Genomic DNA, 27,314 nt, shown 5'->3' with positions numbered 1-27,314 from the left:
TTTAGAGACCACTGATGTAAGATAGGATATCACTCTCCCTTCCAGGGTGACACAATGAGATCCTGAGTGTGCCTACTTTAGAAATTGCTGTCGGCAATATCAGATTCTTCTGGAGAGTCTTTCATGATAACCAAACATCTGTGCTGCTGGAGCAAAGTGTTGTGAGATGAAAATACTCTGTAAACTTCAAATTTAACAATTACAGAAAATTTAATGGCGCGTGCTACGTTTCAATTTTTCGAAATTTGTGTGGTCTCGCTACTAATAAATGTTGCGTAGTTGGAACATTAATTTCAACGCAATTTTCTCAGATATTTGTACGGTTCACATGGGAAAGGTTTCACCATCGCCGTATATTTACAAGTTTATGAATTAAAAAAAAAAGACAAAAAAGACAAAACAAAACAAAACAAAAAGGCCGAAGAAAAAACTGTCATTCGTGTCAGGCTGGTGATCATGAAATTCAAGCGTCATTTTAGAACTCTTAAAACGGCAATTACTCTAAAACGTGATATAGAAATATCAGTTGCTTAGACTAACTTCCTTACTCTACGACCGAAGGAGCAACCAGTTAGGCTCAGAAAACCCCTGATTTATTTATCAATTTATCTCTCTTCGCATAATCTTTCGTTAATTAGGAAAAAATTAACAAATGTCACTATCCATTTCAGTGTCGTTGATTCACCTGTTTTGGTAAAAATTGGAGTACGATTTCCGCCGCTAAACGAAGAACAGTGCAATCAGTTAAAAGAGCTGTGATAATGCCAATTTTGTATTATCAAGAGCATAATAAATCATTACAATAACACGTTTCGTTGAAGGACAAGTATGCCAAGCTGTTTGCTTTTTCCCCATCCACCGCCTCCATTTCGTGCTATTTACCAAAGCAACTGTTGTGAAACTAATCATCTGTAATTAATATGACTTCATCTGCATCTTCGGACGTGTTTCGAATTTGGCACTGATCATGTAACGTCAGAAAGTGATGTTGGCGATCACGTTCGCCGGCGACCTTCATCATCATCATGAGCAATCTAATGTCGACATATCGAGTTGTTGGGGGACAAAATGGAAAAGGTTTGATACCTACCTCTTTTCTTACCTATATTGATTGTTTACTGTGACAAAGAAACGATGCTCTCCTTAGTTTAGAGTGCGCAGAATTGGTTGTTTATTATGACACAGACACGATTGCTTTCTTAGTTTAGTTTACGAAGATGTGGCAGAACTACTATTCCAATTCAAGTTGAAGATTTGATCCAGTCCTTTTTATTTTTTACCAAATGAGAAATGGAGACTATATTGTTCGAAAGTTGCTTTACATGCTCCTATATTCTTGCGTGGGAAGTACTTGCGTTTTTATGATTGCATGCGGTTTCGTCACGAAAACGCGACAGTGTTGCTGATTGTTCGGCTAGGTTAAGACTCACTAACTTATTAAGAACGAAGAAGTAGTTTTATGAAATAATCAACTACCGAATAAATGAGAAGACAGAACAAGTTATTTATGAGTAACAAGGCATTTTAAGTCAATTTACTTTCAAAACTTTTAATTAGAAGAAACCTGAACTACTTAGAATCTAATTAAAAGCTCCAACGATTTCAGATGTTGATATCCCGAGATCAAGCTGGGATTGTAGGACAGGAGGTTGAGAAGCATCGATCCCGACTGCTCTCCATGTCTGTAACACAACTAGCTCAGTGTTCTGTCTCTCCCTGTTGAACTTGTTAGATGCATCAAATGCGATAATATCAAATTGAAATGACGCTCTTTCATTAAATTCAGAAAGCAATACAATCATATCGCTTCATATTACCGGTAAATAATCACAAAAGTCGCATGCGTACTTTTAGGGCAAAACGAGTCCCCATTCTCCTTTTAATTATTTAGGTAAAGAATGATTTGTTCACTAGCAGTGCTTGTGTGACACAGATATTCTCTCTGTGAAGATTGCTTACCTTCTTCTCACCAGTAACAGTGGCCAGAAAAAGCATAATTCTTTGCGAAAATAAATCTTGTTAATTTTTAAGTTCGTTGGAAATATTCCTCTGACTTTTTCATTGTGGATTGTGCGATCTGACGTTCTGATATGTAAATTAATTTAATTATTTTGTCATAAAAGTCTCATTCGGAGAGGATTTATCGCTTATTTGATAACGTTTACAGCACCTGCAGTAAATGTTTACAGAAACAGCTTGAAATGCCGTATATTAAATGAAGCAGCTCAGAATAAAAATATTCAAAATACACTAATTTTACCAAACATTGGATTAAAAACTGTGCAACAAAAGGAACTAGTCTCTTTCTGGGCAAATTTCTAAGAATAAGAGAGATTGAGTTTTTTATCGCGCATGGTAAGTAGAAGAGTTAATTTTCAGCTGCTAAGTTTTCCTCTGTTACTCGATGTCTTTTTGACCTTTCATCTCCTTCCTTGGCCATCTATGTTTCCCCTTGGAGAGGTTTTAATTTTTTTAACCGCAAGTTGCTAAGTGGGAATCGAACAGAATAGCGGTCATGGTTGAAGAACAAGTAAATAGTGGACCAAAATAATACCCATGTTTTTTGATGGTTGACATTTCAGGGAATGATGAAGTAGCTCTGATGGCGACAGCTTTTCTATTTTTCGAAGAAAAGTTGCAATATCGTGCACTCCAGTGTTCTCTAACGAAGAGGACGAAGGAGCACGCCGATAGCGAGAGTTTATAATCGCGTGTGATTGTGATCTCTGTTAATCTGCAAAATTTTCGGGCATGCAAACATATTTTTTCACTCTTCCATGGTCTATAGATGAATTTAATGTTCACCTCTATATTCGGGTCTCACAAGTTCAATCAAATTTACCATGGTTGCCAACCTGAAAAAACCCTTTGATTCAGGGATGGGGCCGAAAGCAAACTCAGAAAACTTGACTCTCATTCGCCAGAGTGAAGAGCTAACTTTTATTAAAGCACCCGTGACACAAGCCCATGGTCATCCTTACCCTATTCCTGTAAAAGGCTGAAATCATGAAATAAAATGTTATGTAAATCTTATCAATAGATACTGCAAGGTTGAGGTCTGGGGGCACCCAACGCAGCAACGCATCTTTGAACAAAGTTGATCCTTGGTTCGACAACGATTCTGTGGAACTAATGAACTACAATCCTGGTGACGTTGATGGAACTCGCATCCAGGTTCCTAATGTTGAAGTATATAGGCCGACCATGAATAGCTTTATTTACTTCTCGAACGAGAATTTTGCAGCCAAGGTAAATGTGAACACATTGAATCGGGAAGGAGTGGCCCCAATTCATCGAGCTGTTCGCATTAATGATGTTGGGGCATTAGCCTCTTTATTAGAAAGCGGCGCAGATATCAATCTTGCAGACAGAACTGGATCGACGCCTCTTATCACTGCTGCAAGGTATACACAAGTCAGTTCATCAGCCGTACATTTTAATAACTCCACATAGAGAGATTCTCAATCTAGATAGCGCGGAATATTCTTTCTCTTTCTTCTACTTTGATTTAAATCTTAGCCTTTTTACACTAATAACCGAATAGGAGAAAAGTGAAAACAAAGGCAATCCTTTATTACATTTCATGTTGCAATTTAATACGTTTTATAAGAGTATAATTGTGCAGTCCCACTCGTTTTATAAGTAAAGATTGATCCAAATTTAAGCGACATAAGTTTTGCTCAACAAGCAAACAGGCACCTTGGCTTCGTGAATCGAACAATGCTGGAAATAAATATGTTGAATTTAAAGTAGAACTTTGTATCGTTGTTTCGTTTGCAGGTTTAACAGATCAGAGGTGGTTAAGCTTCTTCTTGAAAGAGGAGCTAATCCTCTTATAGGAAATGAGTCTTTTTCGATTTCACCACTTCACGAAGCTGCCAGAAGGGGTTTCACGGAGATTTGTATTCTACTGCTGAATGATTCCAGAATAAAAGCTACCACTATAAACTACGGACATATTTCGCCTTTGCACATGGCCTGCTTCGGCGGAGATCGAGCCACATGTGAACTGATCTTAAAACATGGTGCCGATGTTACCTACATTTCGAAGGTAACTAAAAATACTCCACTTCATTTTGCGGCTTGGAATGGGGATGAATATAATTGCAAGCTTCTTATCAACGCAGGTAATTGTTCGTTCTCCCTGACGTACATGAACCATTTGTTATGGTTCGTGTTGGTTTCGAGGACTCGTTTAAAACAAGAGAATCACACGATACTATTTTCAGTATTGGCCAGTCAACTTGTACGAGGGAATACTTCACGGACATGTTTTTCAAAGTGTGTGCCGCTATAAGGTAGCTCATAGGGTAATAGGTCTGAAATGCGGTACTGAGATCACAGCGAACATAGAGTGCTGAGGATTGTATCACTAAATGATTGGAAAGCTATTTCCGAAACGACTTCTCTTCTGGATCTCTTTTGCGAATAGTGTGTTCAGTAATCGATATATTTGGAACGGGTGGTGTTTTTATATCGTCCAGGAGAATTTGAAGTGTACCCAAATGCTATCTATAATAGCAACTTAGGATTGTTAGAGACCCTGTGAAATGCGCTACGCACCAAAATTCAACATAACCCCATGAGAAATATCATGACTTTATAGTATTATTTCTTCGAGAAATACCTAGTCGGTTATCATGAAAAAGTTTCTTGCTATACGAAACGTAGAGTATTAAATTAACTTAGGTTTAAAAGAAATTGTCAATTGTTTCTTTTTTGATTGTTTGTTTTGTAAAAGCTTCCAAGACGCTCTCCTCTGTAAGCGAATATATCAATACAAGAAACAAAGAAGGATCAACAGCCTTTCATGTTGCGTGCATGAGAGGAAATGTGAATGTAGCTGAACTTTTTTTGCGTCACGGAGCGGATCATGATTCGCATAATTGGTCGGAGAACATGTCCCCACTTCATCATGCAGCCAAATGCGGCTTTGTGGAGTTGGTTGAACTCCTCATCTTGTACGGAGCAGTCGTTGATGCAAGGGATAGCAATATAAGGACACCATTGCACAGGTAGCTAATTTGGGATATTTAAAAGTTTCTAGTACTTTTTCTTTACCCTGCATGGATTACCAGTTTCATGCAACAGAGTGTAAATTCAAGATTGAGGGGTAGTCGACAAACCACGAAGTCTAATCACAGCATAACTGTGTAAGTTAAATGTCTTGTGGCCTGAGAGTCAATCTGAATGGGAACATGGAAACGAATGTTCACATATGGAATGGAGTGATTTTGAGTTTACAGCATTTGCCTTTTCGTCTCAAGTTACTATTAACGAGAATTTTGTATTTAGGACCAAGAGAAAATAAGGTGATTTTCTGTTGATAGGACAGAATTGCATAATATTCTGTGAAAATCATCTCTGACATTGCATAGTAGAGAATCAAAAACATTGTTTAATCCTTTTTTGAGTAAGTTTTTTTTTAATTCTTTACTCCTTCTTCTTCTTTCCAAATTGCCAATAATTCGGTTTAGCGTCTCTTGAACAATTTTCTTTCTGGCTGCGGAGCTCATTTATGATAACTTCGGTGTACTATCAACCACAATTTTTAATGAGTAAAAAATTTTTCTTGTTTTTTGATGAAAATTTAGTGCTGCAACATTTAATCACGTTCGAATAGTCGAGCTACTTGTGGAGAATGGAGCAGATCTGGAGACCAAAGACCAGTTATTGATGACACCTCTGCTGTTGGCAGTGAGCCATGGAGCATGCCACACTATGAAAACTTTGTTGGACCGCGGAGCGGATATAACCGCAGTGGACTCTTCATTGAATAGTTGCCTTCATTTGGCAGTAATCTTCAATAAGCCGGAAATGGTGAAGCTATTATTAGAAAGGGACGGAGACAAATTGGTAAGATGCAGGGAAAAAGACTTAAAGACGGCGTTTCATTTGGCAGCTGTTCTGGAAGATCCAAAGGTACTTACTGTAACATGGCAGCTTTTCCCAACGAAACGGCGATGTCAGCCACTCAGGGGTTATAAGGTCTTTCATAACCAATTTCCACTATAGCAATAGCTTTGTACCCCAAAGAAACCTGAAAGCGGAGACGACCGAGTCCCGTATTCTGGCAAATTAAAAGAAACAAAAAACTTATACTTTGCCCTCCAGGAACTAACTGAATAAATTTACAAACTTTTTGTTTGTCTCTTTAGATTCTGGAAATTCTCGTTCAAAAGGCGCCGAAAACGGAGGAATATTTTTGCCTGCGGGATGCACACGAGAAATTGCCTATTCACGATGCCGCTGCAAGTGGATCCCTTAATTGCTTGCGGGTTCTCACTCTTTGCCCTTTTCTCGTAAATGAGAGAGACAGCGAAGGAAGTTCGCCTCTTCATTTAGCTGCCAGCAACAAGCACACGTGGGTACCCCTTATGATGTTTTGTTTAAAAAATACTCCAACGTGCTCACTCACGCAAAGCCATTGTATTACGACATTAAGTGCATTTGAGACCTTGTCTAGACTCGTATGTTGCGCCATAGTGCTGTCCACTCGGACCAATCAGATTTAGACTTTTTTTTAAGATGGCTACTTTATAAACGCTATCTGCTATTTCAGTTTTTCTAGCAAAACTCTCTAAGGCTTTCGCTGTGACTAAGGCTTTGTCACAAATCTTCAAAATACACTTGATGTACATATGCAGCATCAAAACATATTTTGTTTCCTTAATTCTCCATGTATAATTTTCAGCGAGGCATGTGAGCTATTGATCCTAAAAGGAGCTGAAGTAACTTCCAGTGATATACACGGTCGCACGGCTCTTCATTTGGCAGTCAAGGCTGGTTCTTTAAAAACAGTCAAGATTGTACTTAATAACCTTTTGTTAAGCACGCTCGAGGAAAAAGACGAAGATGGGAACACTCCTCTTCACATAGCCTGCAGATACAATCGCCTTGATATTCTCCACTTCTTTTTGGACCAAGGAGCTGACGTCACGGCTCTAAATAACAGAAAAATGACTTGCCTTGATGCTGCTATTGAATGGGAAGCCAAAGATGTGGCCATGACACTGATGAAACACGAAAGGTACATTTATAGGTCTTGAAATTAGCTGGAGAGAAGAGGGATTGATGTTCTTGTTCTATTTAGGTGTATATACATAGGTTCAGTTTAGGGAAAATTGTCTTCAGCTACCTAAAGGATTGTTCGGGGCAAGGAGGAAGTGCACGACACACATTGTTGGCTTGGTTTGCTCTGAGGTTTGACTTGGCCATATTTTCCTGTGATATTTGTTCGTCCCTCCATCTCACCTGAGTAGCAGCTAGCGCTGTGAACTTTTGCTCATAGCCAATTTATTCTAATTCTAGTGTGTTACCGGCATTACAGTGAAAAAGAAATTTTTAAATAGGATAAGGAAGCTTCTAATAGGTGATAAAGAAAATAGCGGAGATAACATAATTCCACCAGGAAAAAGGTAACAAATAGATTGCATGTTTCCGTGCCTTTGTCCAATAATAGATCACGGATGACGTCAATATGTGGTAAGAACGAAAACGTGGCGTAAGATGCGCAGCTTAGTGTGTAATCGATGTTCTTACCACAATTTGACGTCGTCTGAGATCTATTATTGGACAAACGCACGGCAACATTGAATCTATTTGTTTTATGTCATAAAAAGTGAAATATAGTCAATGGTGACGTCATCTAGCCATGCGTCTGTCCTCCAATAGGTCATAGGCAACAGCCAATCGAAATGCATGTATGATTTATCTTATCATATAATGACCATTAAGAACCAATGCTATTCCTTGATTACTTAGTTGTTAAACGTTGAAATTGCACAATGATGTAATAGCTATTGAATGGTTATAAATTTTTAGGTGGGAAGAGGTGCTTCAATGCTCACCAGGTGTTGGTGTTCACCCGATGAGAAAACTGATCGAAAAACTTCCAGATGTGGCAGAAGTTGTTCTTGATAAGTGCATTACCTACAGTCCACACCCTCCGTCTCACGAAGAATTTTCAGTTAAATTTAACCTGGTTCATTTGGATCCTGAGCCTGATTGTCACAGTTACTTCGGGCCAGCGTGCATGGCAAAAGATCGACGAGAAAAATTGCTCAATCACAGTGTCACTCAAGCGTTGTTGAGATGGAAATGGCTAATTTTGGGAAAGTGTGTCTCCTTGATTAACTGTGTTGTAATGGCCGCTTATGTCATCCTGTTCTCATATCTCTTTGTTGTAGAGAGGAACAAAATCAATTTTTCATTGACCTCTTCTGAGAAAGCAGCCAACGGAGATGTCAAAATTAAATCGTCGTTTGAGATGACCGTGGCTTTTGTTATACTAGTGTTTTTGATCATCCAGCTCATCAAGGAAGTTATTCAAATCATTTGGCAGCGGTTTTCCTACTGTAGGGATATCACAAACTTGTCAGAGTTAGTAATGTACGTATTAGTCTGGATTTTTATACTTCCTCATATGACTGAGAGAATTATATACAGCACACAGACTCAATGGATAGCAGGTATACTCGGTCTTCTACTAAGCTACATCAATTTTACATTATCTCTTCGTCGCTTTGGTGGACTTGGTTTGTACGTCACAATGTACGTGGAAGTTCTTTATACATTTCTGAAAGTGATGTCCACATTTACGATTGCCCTGATTGGATTCACCTTGGTATTTTATGCCTTGTTGAAAGAACAGGTAGGAACGGTTTCGCAGATATTACGGAACTTTTCGTATTCATTACCGTAAAAACTAGTGATGTTTCAAAAAAGACGTGTTCGGATCAATTCGGGGCATTATTTTGTGACTGGAACTGAAATCTGAACTTCTATGTGATTGTTAAGTGCATTAAGATCCATCGGTATAAAATAGCAGAATCGTTCACGATACAGTATAATTTTATGGTGTTTAAAATTTTATATCATTTCTGAATGTTAACTTGCATTTCACGCTTTATAAAAATTTGTCTGAAAAACCTTCAGCTTCTTTGGGCTCTTACAGCTGACAAAAATTGCTTGCTTATAAAGATAAAGAGTACTTCTTATGAATGGAATTGCATGCCTTATAGGTTTTGGGTTTATTTCTCTCTTAGGGTAATTTCTCATCTTTCTGGTACGCTTTTGCAAAGATCCAGGTCACAATGGTTGGTGAGTTAGACTACTCAAATATGTTGGTTGACAAAGCTGTGGACAACGAGACAGTGCCTGGAACAAACATTCCATATGTTCCTTTGCCAACACTTACCTTCTGTCTGTTCTTAGCGTTCATATTGTTAGGTAGTGTTGTGCTCGTCAACTTGCTGGTATGTAAGATATCAATTCCCTATGTCACTATATTACAGGCCACCAGTTGCTTGACATACATCAAAAAACGATCTTTAGTTGTAAGGCGAGCTGAGCAGAGTATCGTTAGTCATTGATAAGACGTGGTTTTCTCTACCTGGAGAAAGATATATTTGGGGTTCTTGTTGATACATTCTATAATTCGATGTCTCTATAGTAGTGGAAGTTGAAGTTGGAGTAGCAGTTAGAGTTAGTAAATGTTGTAAGAGTAAGGCAGTGGTACAAGAAGTAGCTATTGTGATCCAAGACTCCTGGTACCCTTCGTTCAGCGAGTTTGTTCAAGCTGTAGTCTCCTAACGTTCCAATGAGGAGGTGAACCCGGGCACCGGGCATGGTTGCTACGTCGATCGGGCAGTTGCTGTTATTATCATCCAAAAGTTAACCAAAGTTGTGTTCCATAATCATAGGTTGGTTTAGCAGTTGGAGATATCGAGTCTATTCAGAGGACAGCTAGTTTACGAGCCTTGATTGACCAAGTGTTTTTAGTTGACGACATCGTCAAATCCTATCCAAGGTGGATTTTACGAAAGATATACAGAAGCTCGTTGAGAATAAAACCAAACCAAAACAGTTTCATGAAGTGGTAAGTATTGTTTTTCGATACGTAACTTTTCTTTCTTTTTTATTTTCACGTCAGTGGCTACTTTATTCGTGAGCTTTCATCTACATCTCAGTCTCTAATTCTTCTATATCCGGTGTTTGTTCCTTGATTAATTTTATGTATCACTCTGAGAGATTATCCCTGTTAATCAACTGCCTTCCGAATGAGTTGTCATGCAGTCACGCCCAGAGTTTAGGCTAATGGGATCTTATGAATTATAAGTCGCAGAATACAAAAGTGGGCAATAACTGTACTGAGGGTTCAACTAAGGGTTCTCAAAGCTTAGTTGATGCCAAAGAGAGACTAAGAAGTTCTATTTTTCATACATAGCAGTTATATTATTATTTTAATCGAACTCTCATTTACATTTTAGGGTCACACTATCTGCTACCGATATCACAGGAAGTGATTTTGTAGAAATGCTGCTGAACGGCGCATCCAGCGGGAACTCTAGTGATATTTGTCGACAGGCGCAGTTGCAAGAGGAAATACAAGAGGAAAGGATACAAAAACTCCAGGCCGCTGTGGAAGCACAAAGCAAACTCCTTGAGGCAATGGCTGAAAGGTTGAATATAAAGGGTTATCAATAAAAGGCTGGTTGATCACACAAAAGAAAAAAGAAACAACCACCCTCATGAAGGATTGACTGTCCCATTTAGCGAATTATGGAACAAGCGACCCAGTGTTCATTGATTCAGTTTGAATATGCGCGCTTGTCCCAGATGTTAATGAGTCTCAAGTAAACGTTCAATCGTTTTCCTTATATTAATATTATTTTAAAGGTGATCATATGTTAAAAGAAATTACTCCCACACCATCTTCCTTGATATTTTGAATATCCCAGTAGCATTCAGTTTAGGAACTAACTACGTTGAAAGAAAAGAAGATATTAAAATCAAATTAGTTAGAAGTAATCCACTTCAGAAAGCTGCCCTTGTCAGTTATTACATATTTAATTTAATTATGTTGTCACTGTGCATTCATACAGAGTGTAAATGATAAAGAATGTGGAAGTTGCTAATTAAAGTTGCCTGCTAAGTTTTTAAATGCTTTTATTTCTCACCTTCCAACGTCTTCTTGCTGGTCCCTTCTTGGAAGTGTGCATTGGAAATTCAGTGCGTTTCTGCTTCATAAACACTATCCCACATTATCGAGTCCTAATGAAGCCATAAAGCACTACAGTCAAAATTACAGTTGGTAAAATATTTTGGCTTATAAGAGTTGTTCTAAACCTGTCACCCGAAACGGGGAAATTTCCGAACTAATTTCCTCAAGTGGTATCGACCTTCAGTGCGTTACCACGATTGTTTAGTTTCCGTCTCTCTTAAATCAAGATGTGAGATAATGTTACAGGTGTTACAGAACAAGAGGTCAACAAACTATATCGGAAAACATTGAAAAGTAAATCGTATCGTTTTTAGTAGACTTGAAAACTGTAAGGTGATGGCAAACCTTTTGTGGTACGTGCTGCAAATTAAAAAGATGTGGAATGTTGAGAGAATGAATAAATAGAAGAAACCAGTGGTCACCTGACACTTAAGCCTGTTTGGCGTGACAAAATGTTGTCCGCGGACTTAATCTGTTACTCCTGAGCGCTTTCGCAAAGCTTTTCTTTTCTCTGAGTAGATGATGTCCGCGCAGAAAATTTGAGCATATTTCACGCAAAATAGAGGCTAATTATAAAAGTATTCTTCAACCCAATGACATTAAAGAGTGCGGAAAAAGTCGTTGCGTGATATAACTGACACATTGTGCTAGTCCCGTGCTGTTACGTCAACGTGAGGGTCGTAGAAGAGTGACCACTCATGTGAGACTTTACCCCCATTTCATTTGAAATTTGCATCCTCTTATATCTAACGTTGCGTACGTCACGAAACCGATAAACAGCACCGTCACAATCAATAAGAAGAGCGTTTGGTAATGCTGTAAATCTTACGTTTACTTTGTGTCGGTTTCGCTCCCATGTCGACTTATCGCTCTGTTGGCGTCCTGGATGGAACTGGTTTGTATTCTGTTGTTATTTTAACGGGAAACTTGTTAGAAACGTGATCAGAATGAATGAAATGAACAATGAGGCCACTTAAATATTTCACCTCACTGCTGCGCTTGTTTGTCGTTCGTTGTGAACTTACAAGATAACTGTATGACCATGTCAACCGTCTCGCTCACAAAATATTTTATAATAAATATATTTCAGCTTCTTTCTAAAGTTATATATTCTAAGAGTGATTAGGAACCAATGAAGTTATTGTAACGTGTTGCTTGTGTTTCATTATGCCATACTTTACATAAATCATAATATGTAACTTCACTCTTGCGTCACTGTCTGATGTTGTCATTGTAGCAACAGGACGTTGTCACAACACTATTGCCCTTTCAAGCTCCCTATCAGTTCCATCACTTCATTAAAAAAAGCAGAAAAGGTCCGAGGCTCAAGTATTATCGTAATTTCCACTGCTAGGTGCGATCTCCGAAATCCAAACTGATCTTAATTAATTTTCCAATTAAGAAAGAAAGCAGAGACAACATCGATCACAAAGGCCCATATCAGTAGTAAGCATGTTAATTTTTGTATCACTTATTTCATTGATGCTTTTTTCCATGTGCAATGTAAGCAAATGGGGATCATGTTATTCCTTTGTCTTGTAAATTACGACTTCAAAGCTCGCTTGTGTAAACGGCAAGGAGAGTTAATTGAGATTATGATGACTTCACTAGTTCTTCATTGACAAGTAACTACGCAGGGAGGCAGGTGCGTAAAGAAATACGCGAAATCTTGGAGCTTAAGATAACAAGAGAAATTATACAAATTTTCGGTTATGTTAAATGTCAGCGAGCTCGTAAGTACTGCTTTGTTCTAGTACTGCATCGTATTTAACCCTTTCACTCACAAGATATCATCATTTATTCTCCTTACTGTGTGCCATATGATTTTCACTAGGTCTGTTCGGAGAATTTGGTAGTGGATCAACTAATCATGCCCTCATTGATATTTTTGTTTATTCTCATCACTTGTCTTCTTGATATTGTATGGGTATTAGAGGGAGAAATTTAGTCTTGGTCACTTATGGAAGTTAAAGGATTAAGCAGCAAGCAGAAGGAGCTGAGGATAACTCGAAGTTGTACATTTGAATTTAAAACAATAATAATGCAATTTTTTTGGGAGAGGTTACGCCCGTTCCTGGCCTTCAGTCGGTAACACGGAGCGAAGTAGTAAACGACGCGATAGTATCGGCAGAGTGAAAAAGAGCGAGGCTTGGGTCGGGTCGGGTACCACAAAGATCCTACAGCAACATTAGGGTTTGGGGAGCCGATCAAGGAAAAACTGTTGATAGATTATCCAACAGACTTACACTTTTTCAGTTAGGTGACATGCTTAATCTTCGGCAGACGGTTTCTAGGAATTTTTATGGACTTCATCAGTCGTTCTAATATAGTTGATGATGATGATCAAAGTCGGTAAATAAAGGAAAAAATATTGGTCAGAGCCAAATAATTTGCCAAGTAACAAATACAAAGAACAAAACAGATGAAAATATATCTACCAGAAATCTGACATCCGGAACGCTTTTTCTTTCAATATCCTTGTCTCAGGAGAAGAGCAAAAGCATAATTTCGATATTTCTTTTGGTGCAATATCTCTGATTTGAAATTTTCAGTGTTGCTTGATATCGGTTGTGCATTCTAAAGATTTGATTTCTCGCCCAGTGCCAAATATGTCCTCTAGCATGAGCAGTACAAAAAAAAAAGCATTGACCAGGATAGACTTCATATTTCTCCCTTGAGAAAGGACAGCCACACTGTGAATTGTATAATCTGTATACTTAGTTACTTAGTGATTTCATTTTGTCATTTCTATTTTGGGCGTTCCTGCATATAAACATCATAAGAAAAAAAAAAGAAGAAGTAAACAAGATCTTAGAAACTGAAATTAAACTGAACCATTGCAAACCAAGCATAGATCAAAATAAACAAATATACAATATATAAACTACTATTTTTTGTTATTTTTTGTATAACAATTTTCATTATTATTGTCATAATTATTTTTGTTATCACTGTTGTCGTTTCTGTAGTTATTATTGTTTATATCGTTATTGTTATTAGTTATTTTTTAATAATCTAGTGAATCGGTATTTTTTTATATGGACATTGGATGTTGGAGATTGACGAAAAAATAATTGATTTTAACAGATAGTCCGGTTCTGTCGTCCAGAGGTACACAAAGAAGCACCCTCTCTGCATCTAAAGTCAGACCATGGTTTGACAACGAAGGCCTGGAACTTATATCCAACCCCGGAAGTAGCAATGGATCGCGTCATCAAACTCCTACACCGCCAATTGAAACAGAAATCAAACCATTTAAGCCCACTCAAAATGGCTTGCTACACTTTTCAGCTGATGCGTCTCTTTTAAATACGGGAGATATAAACGCTCTTGACGATGAAGGCCTCTCTGCTCTTCACCGAGCCGTCCGTCTTGACGATGTGGAGGGTGTGACGTCTTTGTTGGATAATGGTGCAGATATTAACATATTGGGCATGAGTGGACATACACCCCTTCATGCTGCTGTAAGGTATGTGATTGATTTCCCTGTTTCTAGGTAAGCTTGTATGTGACCCTTCAGGTCACAAGTCACAGGTCATTGGACTGTGCTGTGCAGCGAGTTGCGTTACTGTAGTAGTGTTTTTGTCTCCCGCTTTGAAGTAAATATCAACGGGTGTCGGGTTGGGGCGGGGGCTTCTTCCGATGGATTACACTAGAGTTCATCATTCAAGAAGACGAGCAATAGTACTTGGTGCTTCACGCCGGGAAGACTTACACAAGTTCCTAACTTGAGGGTTTAAATCTCAGAGGACTAACAGTCTTGGCCAGCATTTTGCATGGAATGTTATGGAGTCAAATTGTCACACACGGGTTTTTTCATTTCAGTTAACAGAGTTTGAAGAATCACGGTTTTGTATGACAGAGATATTTTCAGTTCTGTGATTACAATTCCAGGTTTGAAAGATCTAGGATTGTCCAACTTCTGCTGCAAAAAGGAGCTGATCCTTTAAAAGAAAACGAAAATCACTTGACACCACTTCATTTAGCTGCACGAAAGGGTTTAACAGAGATATCCCGCGCTATGTTGAAAGACTCTAGAGTAGGACCTTCCGCATTAAACAAGGGGTGTATCACACCTTTCCACTGCGCCTGCTTAGGTGGAAATCCGGAGGTGTGTGCATTACTTTTGGACGGTGGTGCCGATGTAACTTCCAAAGTATTTAGCACGACTCCCGCCTTAAGTTTAGCTGCTTGGCAGGGCCACGAAGAGGCTTGCCAACTTATCATCGAGAGAGGTAAGCTTTGCAGAGTGTGAAATTGAAACATTTTTAAGGAAGAGAAAATTCAAAGTACTCCAAAATAAAGAGCTTAGCGTATAACGTTCTGAATTGCGCTTTGGGTGTTTTGGGACCGGTTTACAGAAGACTCTTGGTAGTTAAATCTTTAAATGTTGATGGGATATGGAATATCGATGCAATGTTTTATAGAATTAAGAAAATAAGATTGACATATTCGAAGTCTGGTGGTTAAAGAGACAAAGACTCACTCAGAGAACGAGGAACTTTTGAGGGTCATGTGGCTCCCCTTTATTCCCTCACAGATTAAGAAAATATTTCTGGTAACTTAAGCCTTATCACTGCTGCTTTACAGCTTCCAAAAGACTGCCATCTTTAATTGACTTTGTCAACGAACGAGACGAAGAGGGCAAAACTGCTCTTCATAAAGCCTGTGATGGTGGTTTCGAACGAATAGTTGACTTGCTTTTACGTAACGGTGCAGACAGTAATGCGGTGGACTGGGTAGTATGCATGTCTCCTCTTCACTCAGCAGCTAAATATGGTCACTTAGCGGTGGTCGAACTACTTATCTTAAACGGTGCCGTTATTGACGCCAGAAACGGTCGCCTGCAGACGCCCTTGCATAGGTAAGACCGTTTCTCTCTGTTTCTTTTAATAAAAGAAAAATAAGTTGGAAATTAAAAAAGCCTGTTTGTGTATTTTTTATCTGATCCCTTAATAGCCAAGACAAACACTGAATGAGTTTTAAACAAACAAGGCTTGGCATCTTGTCTTGATATAATGGGGGCGTAAAACATTTCTTTTAAAAGAACGTGGCTTTAGACACCATGTTCGTGTTACGACATTGAATATTTAAAAACAAATTATTTCACGCTCTTCGACGGTTTCACGCAATGATATTTAAAAATCAAATCGTAAATTTGAACAATTTTTTTGGATAACAACAACAAAGTAAAATTTTCTTCCGGCGATGATAAAGTGCACCATTCAAACAGTAACTGTCAGATAACTTTGTGACAATAACTAATTATTCAATTTGTGATAAGCGACTATCATACTCTTACCAGTGCCGCAGGATTCAATCACGGCAAGATAGTCGAACTACTTTTGGAGATTGGGGCGGATCCGGAAGCCCGGGATACGTCAGGAATTACACCCTTCCTACTTGCAGTGACCCATGCAGCAAGCTACAGTGTACAGGTTTTGCTAGACAAAGGGGCAGATAAAACAGCTTTGGACTCTTCTTTAAATAGCTGCCTCCATTTGGCTATCAATTACTGCAAGACGGAGATGGTGAAAACCTTATTAGGAAAAGACAAGGATACATTGTTACAGCTTAAGGACAAACACCTGAAAACCGTGTTCCATTTAGCTGCTGGCATGAAAGATTCAGAGGTAGCCCTACACATCTCTCTTTTCTCTCAACCAATACAACAACTGGAAACAGTGTTAGCATCCGTTTCTAAATAGCTTAAGGACGCTCCTTTACACACATACATACATTCAATTGTAAAAGTATTGACACCTTGATGGCGTTCGCAATGAATGACGTGACCCAATGGCTTTATGGGTTAACATATCCAATAATCGCACGTTCTAAATGAGAGATCCACGCCTTCCTGAACGACAGAAATTAATAAACAAAGATTTCTCGTGAATAATGGAAAAAGCTTTCACACAGTAATACTTAACCATAAAGGCGTTTTTGCCATCTAGCGTACACACTGTTCCTTTTTGTGGAGCCCCAAAATGTCCCATTTAATTGAGATTCACTAATATAAGAATCAATATATAAACTGTTCCTTCTTAAAATTTTGTACCCACGTATCGGTAAGTTTCCTTCTTTAAATTTTAGATTTTGGAAATTCTTCTACAAGAGAAAGACACATCTCCTTTATGCCAGCGTGACGTAAAAGAAAGGCTTCCCCTTCACATCGCAGCTGAAAAAGGCTCAATCCATTGTGTCGAGGCTCTCTCCAGGTGCCATGGATTTTCATTTCACACCCAGCAGACGGATGAAATTGGAAGGACACCTCTACATCTAGCAGCTAGTAACAAACACGCGTGAGTATTTCGATCTGAAATAATTTCAAATAGAATGAAATCCCCCATAGAGCTCATTCGTGAAGTGATCTCTCTTGGTTTATTAATTCATTCCATTAATGGAGATCCAAGAATATTTAAGAAACCACTAGTTCTGTTTTGTGAATATTGCTCCCTTCGTCATCTATAACTTTTGACGCCAAAACATTCCGGTCAAGAGGAAGACTTATATGGCATCAGATAAAACCAACAGAGGACAAAGAGATATCGGATTCTTTCCCCGGCCGCAATCTCCATTTTGAAAATTGCTGACCTGTAAACTTTTTTACTTTTGTAGCACACCAAAGGGAAATCAGTTTAAGAGCGATGAGTTCGTTTACGGCGTAACTGATTCGGTGAAACACGATTAAGCATGCATGCATGGGGTGGGATAAGATCTAAAGAATTCCACTCACAAACATCCAAGTAAAGGGTTAAACAGATTACCAAACGATTACAATTTTTGGAAATATTTTTGTTTTGCTTTTTACTTTTGGTCGCATCTTTGCAATCCTAGGGAAACATGCAGAGTCTTACTGAAAAATGGCGCCGAAGTTTTTCAAATGGATGCGAGAGGTTTTACTGCACTTCACCACGCAGTAGAAGCTGGATCACTGCAGACCGTTAAAATTTTGCTAGACTGCCGTTTGCCAAGTACTTTAGAACGAGTAGATTTAAGCAACAACACACCACTTCACATAGCGTGTATGCACAATCGTCCTGATATTTTAAGTTTCCTGCTGGACCAAGGAGCTAACGTTACAGCCAAGAATAAAAGGAACATGACTTGCCTTGATGTGGCCGTTGAATGGGAAGCGAGCGAAGTTGCCATGACGTTAATGAGGCATCCAAGGTTCGTCAAGTAGAATAAAATGAATATAAAAGTCGGTCTTGATGTTATATCCCAATTTGCAACTGAAAAAATTTGAAGCAAAGTGTTGCGCTCACAGTCTAATTATAAGACTCAGTTCGAATTTCTTACAACAAGTTTACATAGACCAGAAAAAAAAAGCCAACATTGAACAAATTACGTCCCCATACACTACTTAAAATTGAAACCTGTTATCTGGAAGTAACAACTTAAAAAAATAAGTAATTTCTGGCCGCAAAAGGCGACGTAGTGTTATAGTTAGCGCGCTGGACTCAGCTCGAGATTTATCAGGTAGTTGTAAATTGTCTTAAGCAATGCGTGCTCTCACATAACCTTCACGAAGTAGTATAAATGAATACCAAAGAGCTGTGGGAAATCCTGTGGAGGGGGTAAAGATAGTTACAAGGAAAAAGCATACCGTCCCAAGTGATAAGCAGTACTCCTAGTCAGGCTTAAAACACTTTTAAAAGAAATGTCGCGTTCTATATCAATTCCCTTGCTTCTTTTTACAGATGGGAAGAGGTGCTTAATTACTACCCTGACGATGGTGTCTGCTCAATGGATAAATTGATCGAAAAGCTGCCGAATGTGGCAGAAATTGTTCTCGACAATTGTATAAGTTACAGTCCTCTTCCTCCATCACACGAAGATTTTTCTGTAAGGTTCAACCTCCTTCCACTAGATCCCAACACGAATTCGGGATGCAGTAATTACTTTGGACCAGCGTGTATGGCAAAACATCGGCGAGAAACGTTACTGAATCATAATGTCACCCAAGCTTTGCTGAGATGGAAGTGGATGATTCTTGGAAAGTTCGTTACTTTCTTCAACATGTTAGTATTTGCTGTTTTCGTCGCCTTGTTTTCAAGCTTCATTGTCAAAGAAAGAGAAAAAGTAAAACTTTCACATGCTTCGAAGGATGAGATAGCAATTGTTGAAGACAATGATAGCTTCCTGAGCCACACACCATGGATCATAATTATATTTTCAGTTGTTCAGCTCGTCAAAGAGCTTATCCAAATGTTTTGGCTTCGGTTGTCGTACTTTAAAGATCTCACAAACTTATTTGAACTTATCATGTTTGCCTTCGTGTGGATGTTCACCCTTTCTTCCATCTCGGAATCGTTTTCCTTAACCGCGGAAGTGCGATGGTCGGTCGGGGTATTGGGATTATTTATGTCCTACATCAGTTTGACATTATATTTTCGTCGTTTTGGTGGACTTGGCTTATACGTAACAATGTACGTTGAGGTACTCTTTACCTTTGTCAAAGTGATATCCACTTTCATGATCGCCCTGACTGGTTATGCCTTGGTTTTCTACGTACTACTAAAGGAACAGGTGAGGGGACGGGTGCTATTCGCAACATTAGAGCGATAGTTTACAAACACGTGATCTTATTGGAATACAATCCAAAAATGTCTAGATGGATGGGTCGAATGATGAAAGATTCAGTAATCAATGCTGGGGAAAGGACTGAACAACATGTACACAACTTTTACCTTTTTTCGCTTGGTAGGTGTTGAAAGACTAGCCTTTCAACAAAGCTCTACTTATTTCACTTAAATGTTATGGGCTGCTCTGATTTTTAATAATTTCATTCATTCGCAGGGTAATTTCTCAGATTTTTGGTTCTCAACGGCAAAGATCCTTGTGATGATGGTTGGGGAACTGGATTATACAGACATGTTGGTTGAACACGTTGTAAACAACCAGACAGTACCTGGGACAAGTTTCCCATATGTTCCTCTGCCGAGACTAACGTTTGCGCTTTTCTTAGTGTTCATTTTGATGGTATCCATTGTGCTAGTCAACTTGTTGGTAAGCCAATGATTGTATACGATTCCTCTTCCTTACTGGCCCAAGAATGACATTATCCATCGATACAGCTTCCATTGTATCACTTGATTCTCTGATTCCCTTCTAGCTCCTTTCATGTTAATTGCTTCCTCTCTTCTTTCCCTACAATGAGACAGACTTCTACTAAAAAGCTAATCTGTTGCCAATAAAACGAAAATCAGCGAAACATGCTGTGTTTTGTATAAGACACGTTGTGCTTTGGGAAGGATCAAAAGTATGTCTGATAATTTGAGAACCATATTCAATCATCTGTTCTCATCCATCCTTCTCAACGTGTACTCTTTCTAGAGGGAATGCGTTGATGATAAATGATGTATGATATATGTGTCGATAGATACATGAAATGAGAAATATCTGACAATTTTACAACAACTTGAGCTAGGATAACTCTTCAGAAACTTTGTTTCTGTGTAGGTTGGTTTGGCGGTTGGAGACATTGAGTCTATCCAAAGGACAGCAAGTCTACGAGCTTTAATAGATCAGGTGTTTTTGGTTGACAGCATCATGAAGTCGTATCCGAAGTGGATTCTGCGAAGGATTCACAAAAGTTCGTTGGAAATAAAACCAAATCAAAAAAATTTCCTGAAAAGGTAGGTATCTGATTGTGAAGTCCACATGAAAGAAGAGAAAATTCAGATCTAGTAAAGTAACTTATGTTTTGCATTTATTTGATTGTGGAATTCTTATAATTGATATTAAAGTGTCTTCCTACAAAATTGCACATCAAGGCCGGCAGAAGCTTAAATAATTTTGTTCTCCAAGTGCTTGTAGTTAGCTCCTTGTCTGATTGACGTTGGCATATATTAGGGTAATTTAGTATTATCAAGTGAGTTGATATCGTAAATTGGCCACCATAAAGAATTTAAAAGGTACATATTGCTTGTCTTGACAAGGTAAAGTCTCTTTCATCTACTTAAAACCTATTTTAGTTTGGTTGAGGAAGATCAGTTACAATTGGTAAGAGGGATTCCTTGACGATTTCTGGCTAATCGATGATAGAACCCCACATGTCATCTTGTGGACGATTAATGTCATATCCCTTTAATTTTTTATCAACTCTTTATTACTTCGAAGGGTTCTCCTCGCTGGTTCAGATGTTTCGGGTCGGGAGTTCATTGAACTGCTCATAAGTCGCAAATCAGGTTCGACCACCCCAGAGCAGGCAAGGGATGAAACACAAGGAGAGAGCATCAGAAACCTACAGGCCACGGTAGAAGCTCAGGGGAGGCTTCTTCAAGCGATGGCTGATAGGTTAAGAATTAGAGAGTAAAATGTTATTCCACTGAATTCAGCGTAATTTTCAAAAGGAAGCTTCGTGAGTATTATATAAAGTAAACTTATTCCGCTCTCTAGATCTGCAGCGATTGACAGATGGTTCAGGCGACAGTGTATGTAAGGTTTGCTTAAGTGTAGCCGTGATCAACTCGAACTGAAGCAGACTATGTAAATGAAATTTACTAGCTGCGTTATGAAAATAGATACTCAGCATCAGCTCAAAACTGTTTTTGCGCGCTGATCTTGAGACCTTCCAATGAAGTATAGTTCCTCCTATCCGTGGATAGCCACTACAAGAAGAATCGCTTTCTTGCCACTCCGAAATCCACCCGCTGCTCTATCATCACCAACGTGTGGGTTTCCTCTTCAAGAAAAACTTAAACACGATGCCACCCATCGGCTCTGAAATTTATTTGGAAATTTTTGATACAAAGTCTGCCACTATAGAGGTACCACTATTCACCCATAGGGCAGTAGGCGGAAATTTTTCGTCTATCTTAGCCGGATTCGTAAGATGCTTAAAAAATACAAACTATCAAAATTTTCATCATCAGCTGAAGTTTTCAACAATTATTTGCCTGTCTGCTTACAATAAAATTTTTGATTTACTGTTGTAACTAAGCTGGAGTGTATCTAAAGTTAAGCCACCAGCGAGGATTTTTTAATGATGGAATTATTGGCAGAGCGTTTCCCATTATACTTTAGAGGAAACGTGCCCGTTTTACTTATTTTAAGATGATGTTCCGAAAAATTGGGTAATTTCATTGATAATCTCATACACGAGCTAAAGTGGTTATAGCAGTGTGAAATATTATCTAATTAACCAACATCGCAGCCAGACTAAGGGCTCCTGAGACACAAAGTACTGACAAGTTCTGATTGGCCTTGTTTAAAATAACATCTTTACGTAGACAACGTGGACACTTCTCGCGATGTAAAATTTAACTCCTTAAATATTTGTGAAGCCTCTTCGAGTAGAGGGTCGCATGGGTTTTAAAATTCATGTGCGACAATCTGCTGGTCTTAATCTCTTCTCAACAGGTGTAAGGCAAAGGTGCGACCTCTTACTGATTTTTTTTATGTTTTGACCACCCGTTTTAAAGATCTTGTGTCCTTACGGTACGTGACTTTCACCAGTGCCACGCGCGCAAAGTCTTGCTATACCTGAGGCTATTCTTAACATGTGATAACAGACTGTAGACACTTGGGCTCACTCTGTTTGGAACATTACCAAAATTTTTCAGTGACATACATTGCCACGTCGATTCTATTATAAATATATTTCTGTTTTTCCTCTTTCAAAACCAAGTTGCTGTGTTTGAGAACAGAATGAGTTAGCTTTCCATTACTCGATAAGAACATTCTGGTGCTATATCCACCTAACACTATGCTGCTAAACACCAGCTATATTTCTAAGCATCAAAGTTTTTTCCATGATACAAACTACCACCATTGAAACAAATCTCCGAATGTGCCATGTTACTATGAATCTTTACCATTAAACTCTTCTCTTTGGTCGTGTCGCTCAACTTTCGGCTTTGTGATATGACTTTTTCCTTTTCACTTCTTCGAGTAGAAGTTGCTTTGTTAAATGGTTGACCTTGAAAAACTGAACAAAGGCCAAACTTTATTTAATTTGGCGTCTCCCTAGAGTCAATAAAATAGTCTGTTCATCGAATAACCACTACTCATTCTGGAAACTCATTTACGGCTTCAAGATTGGACTATTTGAAAGGCTGATAATTAAATACTATTATTTTTTTCTCAGAGGGCAAGGTAACGAATCCTGCAATCTGATTGGTTCTAATCGCGGTCCATATTTTCCTATCTCTGCCCACGGCCACAGTAAAGCTTTCGCGAGTAGCCGAGTACATCCCTACCTTCGCTGCCATTTTTCATAAATTTATCTAGTTTTTCCAGCTGGGCAGTATTCTTTAAGCAAAAACGTCGGTTACTACCTCAAGCCGATAAATAACTTATGAATCCTCTCTTTTCTCTCTCTCAAATCACTTTGGTTGACAGTAAAATCTTGGTTTCGAAATGAATTTGTATAATCATAGGTGTCACTAAATTGGTAGACAAGCGGTCTAAAAACCGTCTGTAATTAATCTTAGTCCTTCACACTGAAAAAGTACCTAGAAAGTTAAAACGTGGGGTATTTGGTTGCATTTGAATTAGTCGATGGAACTTATATCCATTTGATATCTGAGTTCTCTTAAACAATTTGTTTGTAGTGAAAGAGCGAGCGAAGTTTCAGTTGTACTACAAAGACGCTTTCAGTGAGTCTTTCCAGGTCCGTTCAGTTTGGGCAATTGTACCGTTAATTGCACAACACAAACTGAAGGAATTCTAAGAGGAAAAGCCGCATTTAATTCTCTTATGTCTTGTAGAAGTGTTTCATTCGAATTTAGTTTTTGGGAAGGAAAAACCAGATTTACACACGCCAATGCAGTAAACAAACGTGCAAACTCTCACAACTTTCTTTACAATTACTTTCCTTACCATTCACTTACTGAACAGAGGTAAATCTTCGTACATCAATTAACCGTCGACGAGAGTGAATAATACTTTCCGTAAGATCATTGACTATTTTTTAAGGAAATATTGTCATGGCAGTCCTCGCCAAAGTAGTTTCGCTTTTTTTTCGAAAAGTGTACTGGCGCCTTTTTTTTTTCTGGCACGCTCTAATTGACAGGTGCCAGATTGTGACAGATACTTGTGAAAATAATGTTTCAAAGTTTGTTGGAGGCCTTTTGAATCAACTTTATCATTTGGCAGATAAAAGTGTTTCGGTGAAGCCTCTCTCTTAAATTTGCTTTACCTCGAATTTAAGTACCATCTATCAGGGACCGCGCAGAGGGAGGGGCTAGGGGGGCTTAACCCCCCCACTTTTTCGCAAAAATAAAAATAAAAATAAATTAAACAAAAAATAATTTAACAAAAATAACGGAACCAATAATAGCCTCCCTACTCAAAAACATGCTGTGCGGTTCCTGTTTACTTGCTCAAAAATTCTTCAGTTTATGTAGGATCTTGCCGTGATGGAAGATGGCAGTTTATGGAAGGTCTTACCGTAATCCCTTAATCATTCGGGTTCTTTTGGAAATAATTTCGTTAATTTTAAGGAGTAGAAAATAAAAATGTTATTCACCAGCCTAGGTCGGTCTGTATAGGGAAAATTGTGCCCTCTGTCTTGAGTACCGCCCGAAGCCGTAGGTCGTAGTCTAATAGGCTGTTATTGGAAGAGGAGAGAGTTTTTCCGCAATCTCGTCTTCAAAAAGGTGACAAAAATTGAAGTTAACAGTTCGGTTAACAACACCTTTCTACTCTTGATCTGAAACCTGTTTTTACGTGTTACATGTCTGTGGAGGAATTACTAATTTACTGGCTTCATGAAACACGCTTTGCCCACTTAAGTTGTCACTATTTTCGGGTGGTATACCCTGTTTTAACAGCTCTCCAAGTAGAAGTTGGCACTCTACTCAGAAAATATGACTGCCACCAGAAACGCAGTTGATTGAAATCGAGTGGACACAACTTAGGTGGCTTACAGAAATGCAAATTTTTGGTGTGACGAGAACGTGAACATTTGAGCCTACTGAGAAAACCTGCTGTTCACGCACGACGGACATTTCTAGAGTATGAGAATTGACGATAATAATATTGCTAAGGCTTACTTAGTTTGACCCTTTTAAGGAAGATCTTCACATTCACATTGATAAAATAATTTTGTATATATATCAGTGAAATAGCTCTAGCCACGGAGACCTGCGTTTTGAATTGTCAAACACTTAAGGTTGAAATACAGACAAGGGAAAACAATGTAATAAAGTGATGTTTAAATTAGAGGCAGGGGTGCAAGTTAAAAAAGAAAAAAAGTTTCTTCATCACGGCATGTACAGTCTAATGCTTCACCATCGTCAAAATAATTTTCCTTATAAATTAAAACTAAAAATAATAATTGTGGAATGGAAGAAAAATCTAGAGTGAATTAATGACAAAAATATTGTCATATTTTTTTTTCTCACTTCGTGCGCGAGCGGAATTCTAGTAATCGTGCGACCTGATTGTTTTCGAGAGTGGGCAGGCTCGCATCCGAGATCTCGGGGCACATGCAATTTTTCCCAATATGAACCTCCCGTTGGGTGAATACTATACATTTATTTTAACAAATGTTCTTGCCTCTGATGGAACGGAATTGGGATGAAGTTGCTCTTTTTTAATTTATTGAAGCAATGACAAAAACTGTCAAGGTCTGTGCCTATCTGCATGTCTAAGTAGCATGAGGTGACTTACTGTTAATGAAAAGATGTTACGACTCAGAGAGAACTCTGGATGCAGTTATTAGGGTAACTTTCGAATGAATTGGCCTCTACACGGCTCAGACAAAATAACCATAATGAATAGGAACTCTCCAAGTGGCCTTGAGCGATTGTGAGTACTGGTACCACGATGCTCGTAGCCTTCAGGAAGAGACGATATAATATTATTTGGAACCACCACAATAGTCAGAGTTTAACAAACAGTTGCGAACTGATACACAGATTATTTTAGTTTTTACTTAAATTTGCGAGATAATTGGTTGAGAGTACAAAAAATTGATGCCTCTACTTTCTCTTTAGATACTTTTAGGCACCATCCTGAAATTTTTAAAAGCATTTTGGCTCAATAACCATCAGCTTTAAGTTTTCATTGTGGAACACTGATTAAATCTTCATCTACTACTTTCCCCCGGTTCCAGCACGGGACCTGCACCTTCCTTTGGTCTTGATATTCTGTGAATATGGATCAAGTTTGAAGCTATCATTTAGAACTGATGGCAGTGTAAGAACGAATATATTTGCCCAATTATAGGGGGTTTTCGACTGCCTAAAGGAGAAATTATTGTTTTGCAGCACCTGCAATAGCACTTGCTCCTAAATATAGCAGAAGTCGGTCAATTTGTAAGTTTTGTTAAAACAAGTGTTGAAAACAATAATATGCCAAGATGTTTCAACTTAAAAATCACAGCTTTCACAAACCAGACTACAACATTGGATTGACAAACAACTCTTCACTTGACAAGGCCACTTCCGCTCACGTTTCGGAAACGCCAATCATTGTATGTCATCCACCATGTTCTCTTTAAGAACTGTTCACACATGGAAGACCACGCTACGATAAATGGTAAAAAAAATGGAAAATCATTTGAGCTGTGGTGTGTTCTCGAGCAATAGACAAGAAACGATGAAGAAGTGGCCTTTATTGAGAATTTAATTTACTACACTTAAGTGGACTTTGGAAATAAATCAGTAGGTATTTTTCGAGAAAGCTGGTGGAAGTTATTCTGTTTTTACAGGTGACTTCTTTCAGTCTCACGAGTCATTGTCTATCTCCCCATGAGGGGTTCGTTGCCTCACCCTGTTTGAGCACCTTGGTAAACAGAAACTCCAAAACAATCCAATATGATTTGTTTTGAATTGGTTATTTTGTGGCATTAAGAAGGCAGTGAAGAAAGGGCTTAAACACGGAGATACAGAAAGGCTCCTTCTTTAGGGGTTATCGTGGCAATTTGTGGAAATGATTGGCAATAAACTACTCACGCACTATGCATGGCGCCTCGATAGTCTTAAAGTACGTTACCAGAAAACAATTAAACTTTAAAAGTATGGTAAACACGATTTATGGCATTTCAAGCTCCCGCGTGCAATTTTTCCAAAGCCCCATATTGCTGTAAAAGAAATGCTATAAATAGAAACACGCCCACAAAAAATTTGAATTGGTAAATCTGAATATTCGAAATTATCGTTCTCGTGGTTTTGTCTCGCATGGAAATTTACGCGAAAGCTGAAAGGTTGGCCACCCGGAAAGCTAATAAAATTCTCATAATTGCTTCGCAGATATGATTGGTGCGCTCACCATCACAAAGTGTCCGTAAATAAACAGGCCGCGGGCTTTCCTTTCAGTGGTTGATCACGTGACAACATCCATTCACCGAAAAATA

At 38.6% G+C, this 27,314-nt stretch overlaps 2 protein-coding genes and 1 long non-coding RNA gene across 3 annotated transcripts; 2 read left to right on the top strand and 1 right to left on the bottom strand.

Annotated features, from left to right (window-relative positions):
- The first annotated feature begins 469 nt into the window (after positions 1 to 469).
- LOC136283255 (transient receptor potential cation channel subfamily A member 1-like) lies at positions 470 to 10,921 on the top strand. The gene is made up of 11 exons (XM_066171783.1): positions 470 to 1,077; positions 3,041 to 3,404; positions 3,781 to 4,127; positions 4,742 to 5,015; positions 5,595 to 5,922; positions 6,159 to 6,364; positions 6,695 to 7,030; positions 7,825 to 8,653; positions 9,048 to 9,257; positions 9,705 to 9,880; positions 10,272 to 10,921. Exons 1-11 carry the CDS (start codon positions 1,026 to 1,028, stop codon positions 10,486 to 10,488), a joined length of 3,339 nt encoding a protein of 1,112 aa, XP_066027880.1. The 5' UTR covers positions 470 to 1,025; the 3' UTR covers positions 10,489 to 10,921.
- Positions 9,936 to 11,952, bottom strand: LOC136283258 (uncharacterized). Its single transcript, XR_010718675.1, has 3 exons — positions 11,835 to 11,952; positions 10,962 to 11,055; positions 9,936 to 10,456 (listed from the first exon to the last, which is right to left on the bottom strand). It is a non-coding gene; the product is annotated as an uncharacterized lncRNA (long non-coding RNA).
- Positions 11,774 to 22,850, top strand: LOC131793711 (transient receptor potential cation channel subfamily A member 1). Its single transcript, XM_059111181.2, has 11 exons — positions 11,774 to 11,900; positions 14,093 to 14,474; positions 14,900 to 15,240; positions 15,596 to 15,869; positions 16,311 to 16,638; positions 17,099 to 17,307; positions 17,843 to 18,178; positions 18,709 to 19,537; positions 19,808 to 20,017; positions 20,471 to 20,646; positions 21,131 to 22,850. The coding sequence occupies exons 1-11, from the start codon at positions 11,861 to 11,863 to the stop codon at positions 21,324 to 21,326; spliced, it is 3,321 nt and encodes a 1,106-aa protein (XP_058967164.2). The 5' UTR covers positions 11,774 to 11,860; the 3' UTR covers positions 21,327 to 22,850.
- Positions 22,851 to 27,314: the final 4,464 nt, after the last annotated feature.

The sequence above is a fragment of the Pocillopora verrucosa genome, chromosome 9, assembly GCF_036669915.1.
Source record: "Pocillopora verrucosa isolate sample1 chromosome 9, ASM3666991v2, whole genome shotgun sequence".
NCBI lineage: Eukaryota > Metazoa > Cnidaria > Anthozoa > Scleractinia > Pocilloporidae > Pocillopora > Pocillopora verrucosa.
This window is presented reverse-complemented; position numbering and strand designations above follow the sequence as displayed.

Coding starts and splice junctions, on each gene's coding strand:
- LOC136283255 (XM_066171783.1), top strand. CDS start 1,026: ATGAGCAATCTAATGTCGACATATCGAGTTGTTGGGGGACAAAATGGA. Junction 6,365..6,694: donor GCTGCCAGCAACAAGCACAC/GTGGGTACCCCT, acceptor TATAATTTTCAG/CGAGGCATGTGAGCTATTGA. Junction 9,258..9,704: donor TTGTGCTCGTCAACTTGCTG/GTATGTAAGATA, acceptor CCATAATCATAG/GTTGGTTTAGCAGTTGGAGA.
- LOC131793711 (XM_059111181.2), top strand. CDS start 11,861: ATGTCGACTTATCGCTCTGTTGGCGTCCTGGATGGAACTG. Junction 17,308..17,842: donor GCAGCTAGTAACAAACACGC/GTGAGTATTTCG, acceptor TTGCAATCCTAG/GGAAACATGCAGAGTCTTAC. Junction 19,538..19,807: donor ACGTACTACTAAAGGAACAG/GTGAGGGGACGG, acceptor ATTCATTCGCAG/GGTAATTTCTCAGATTTTTG.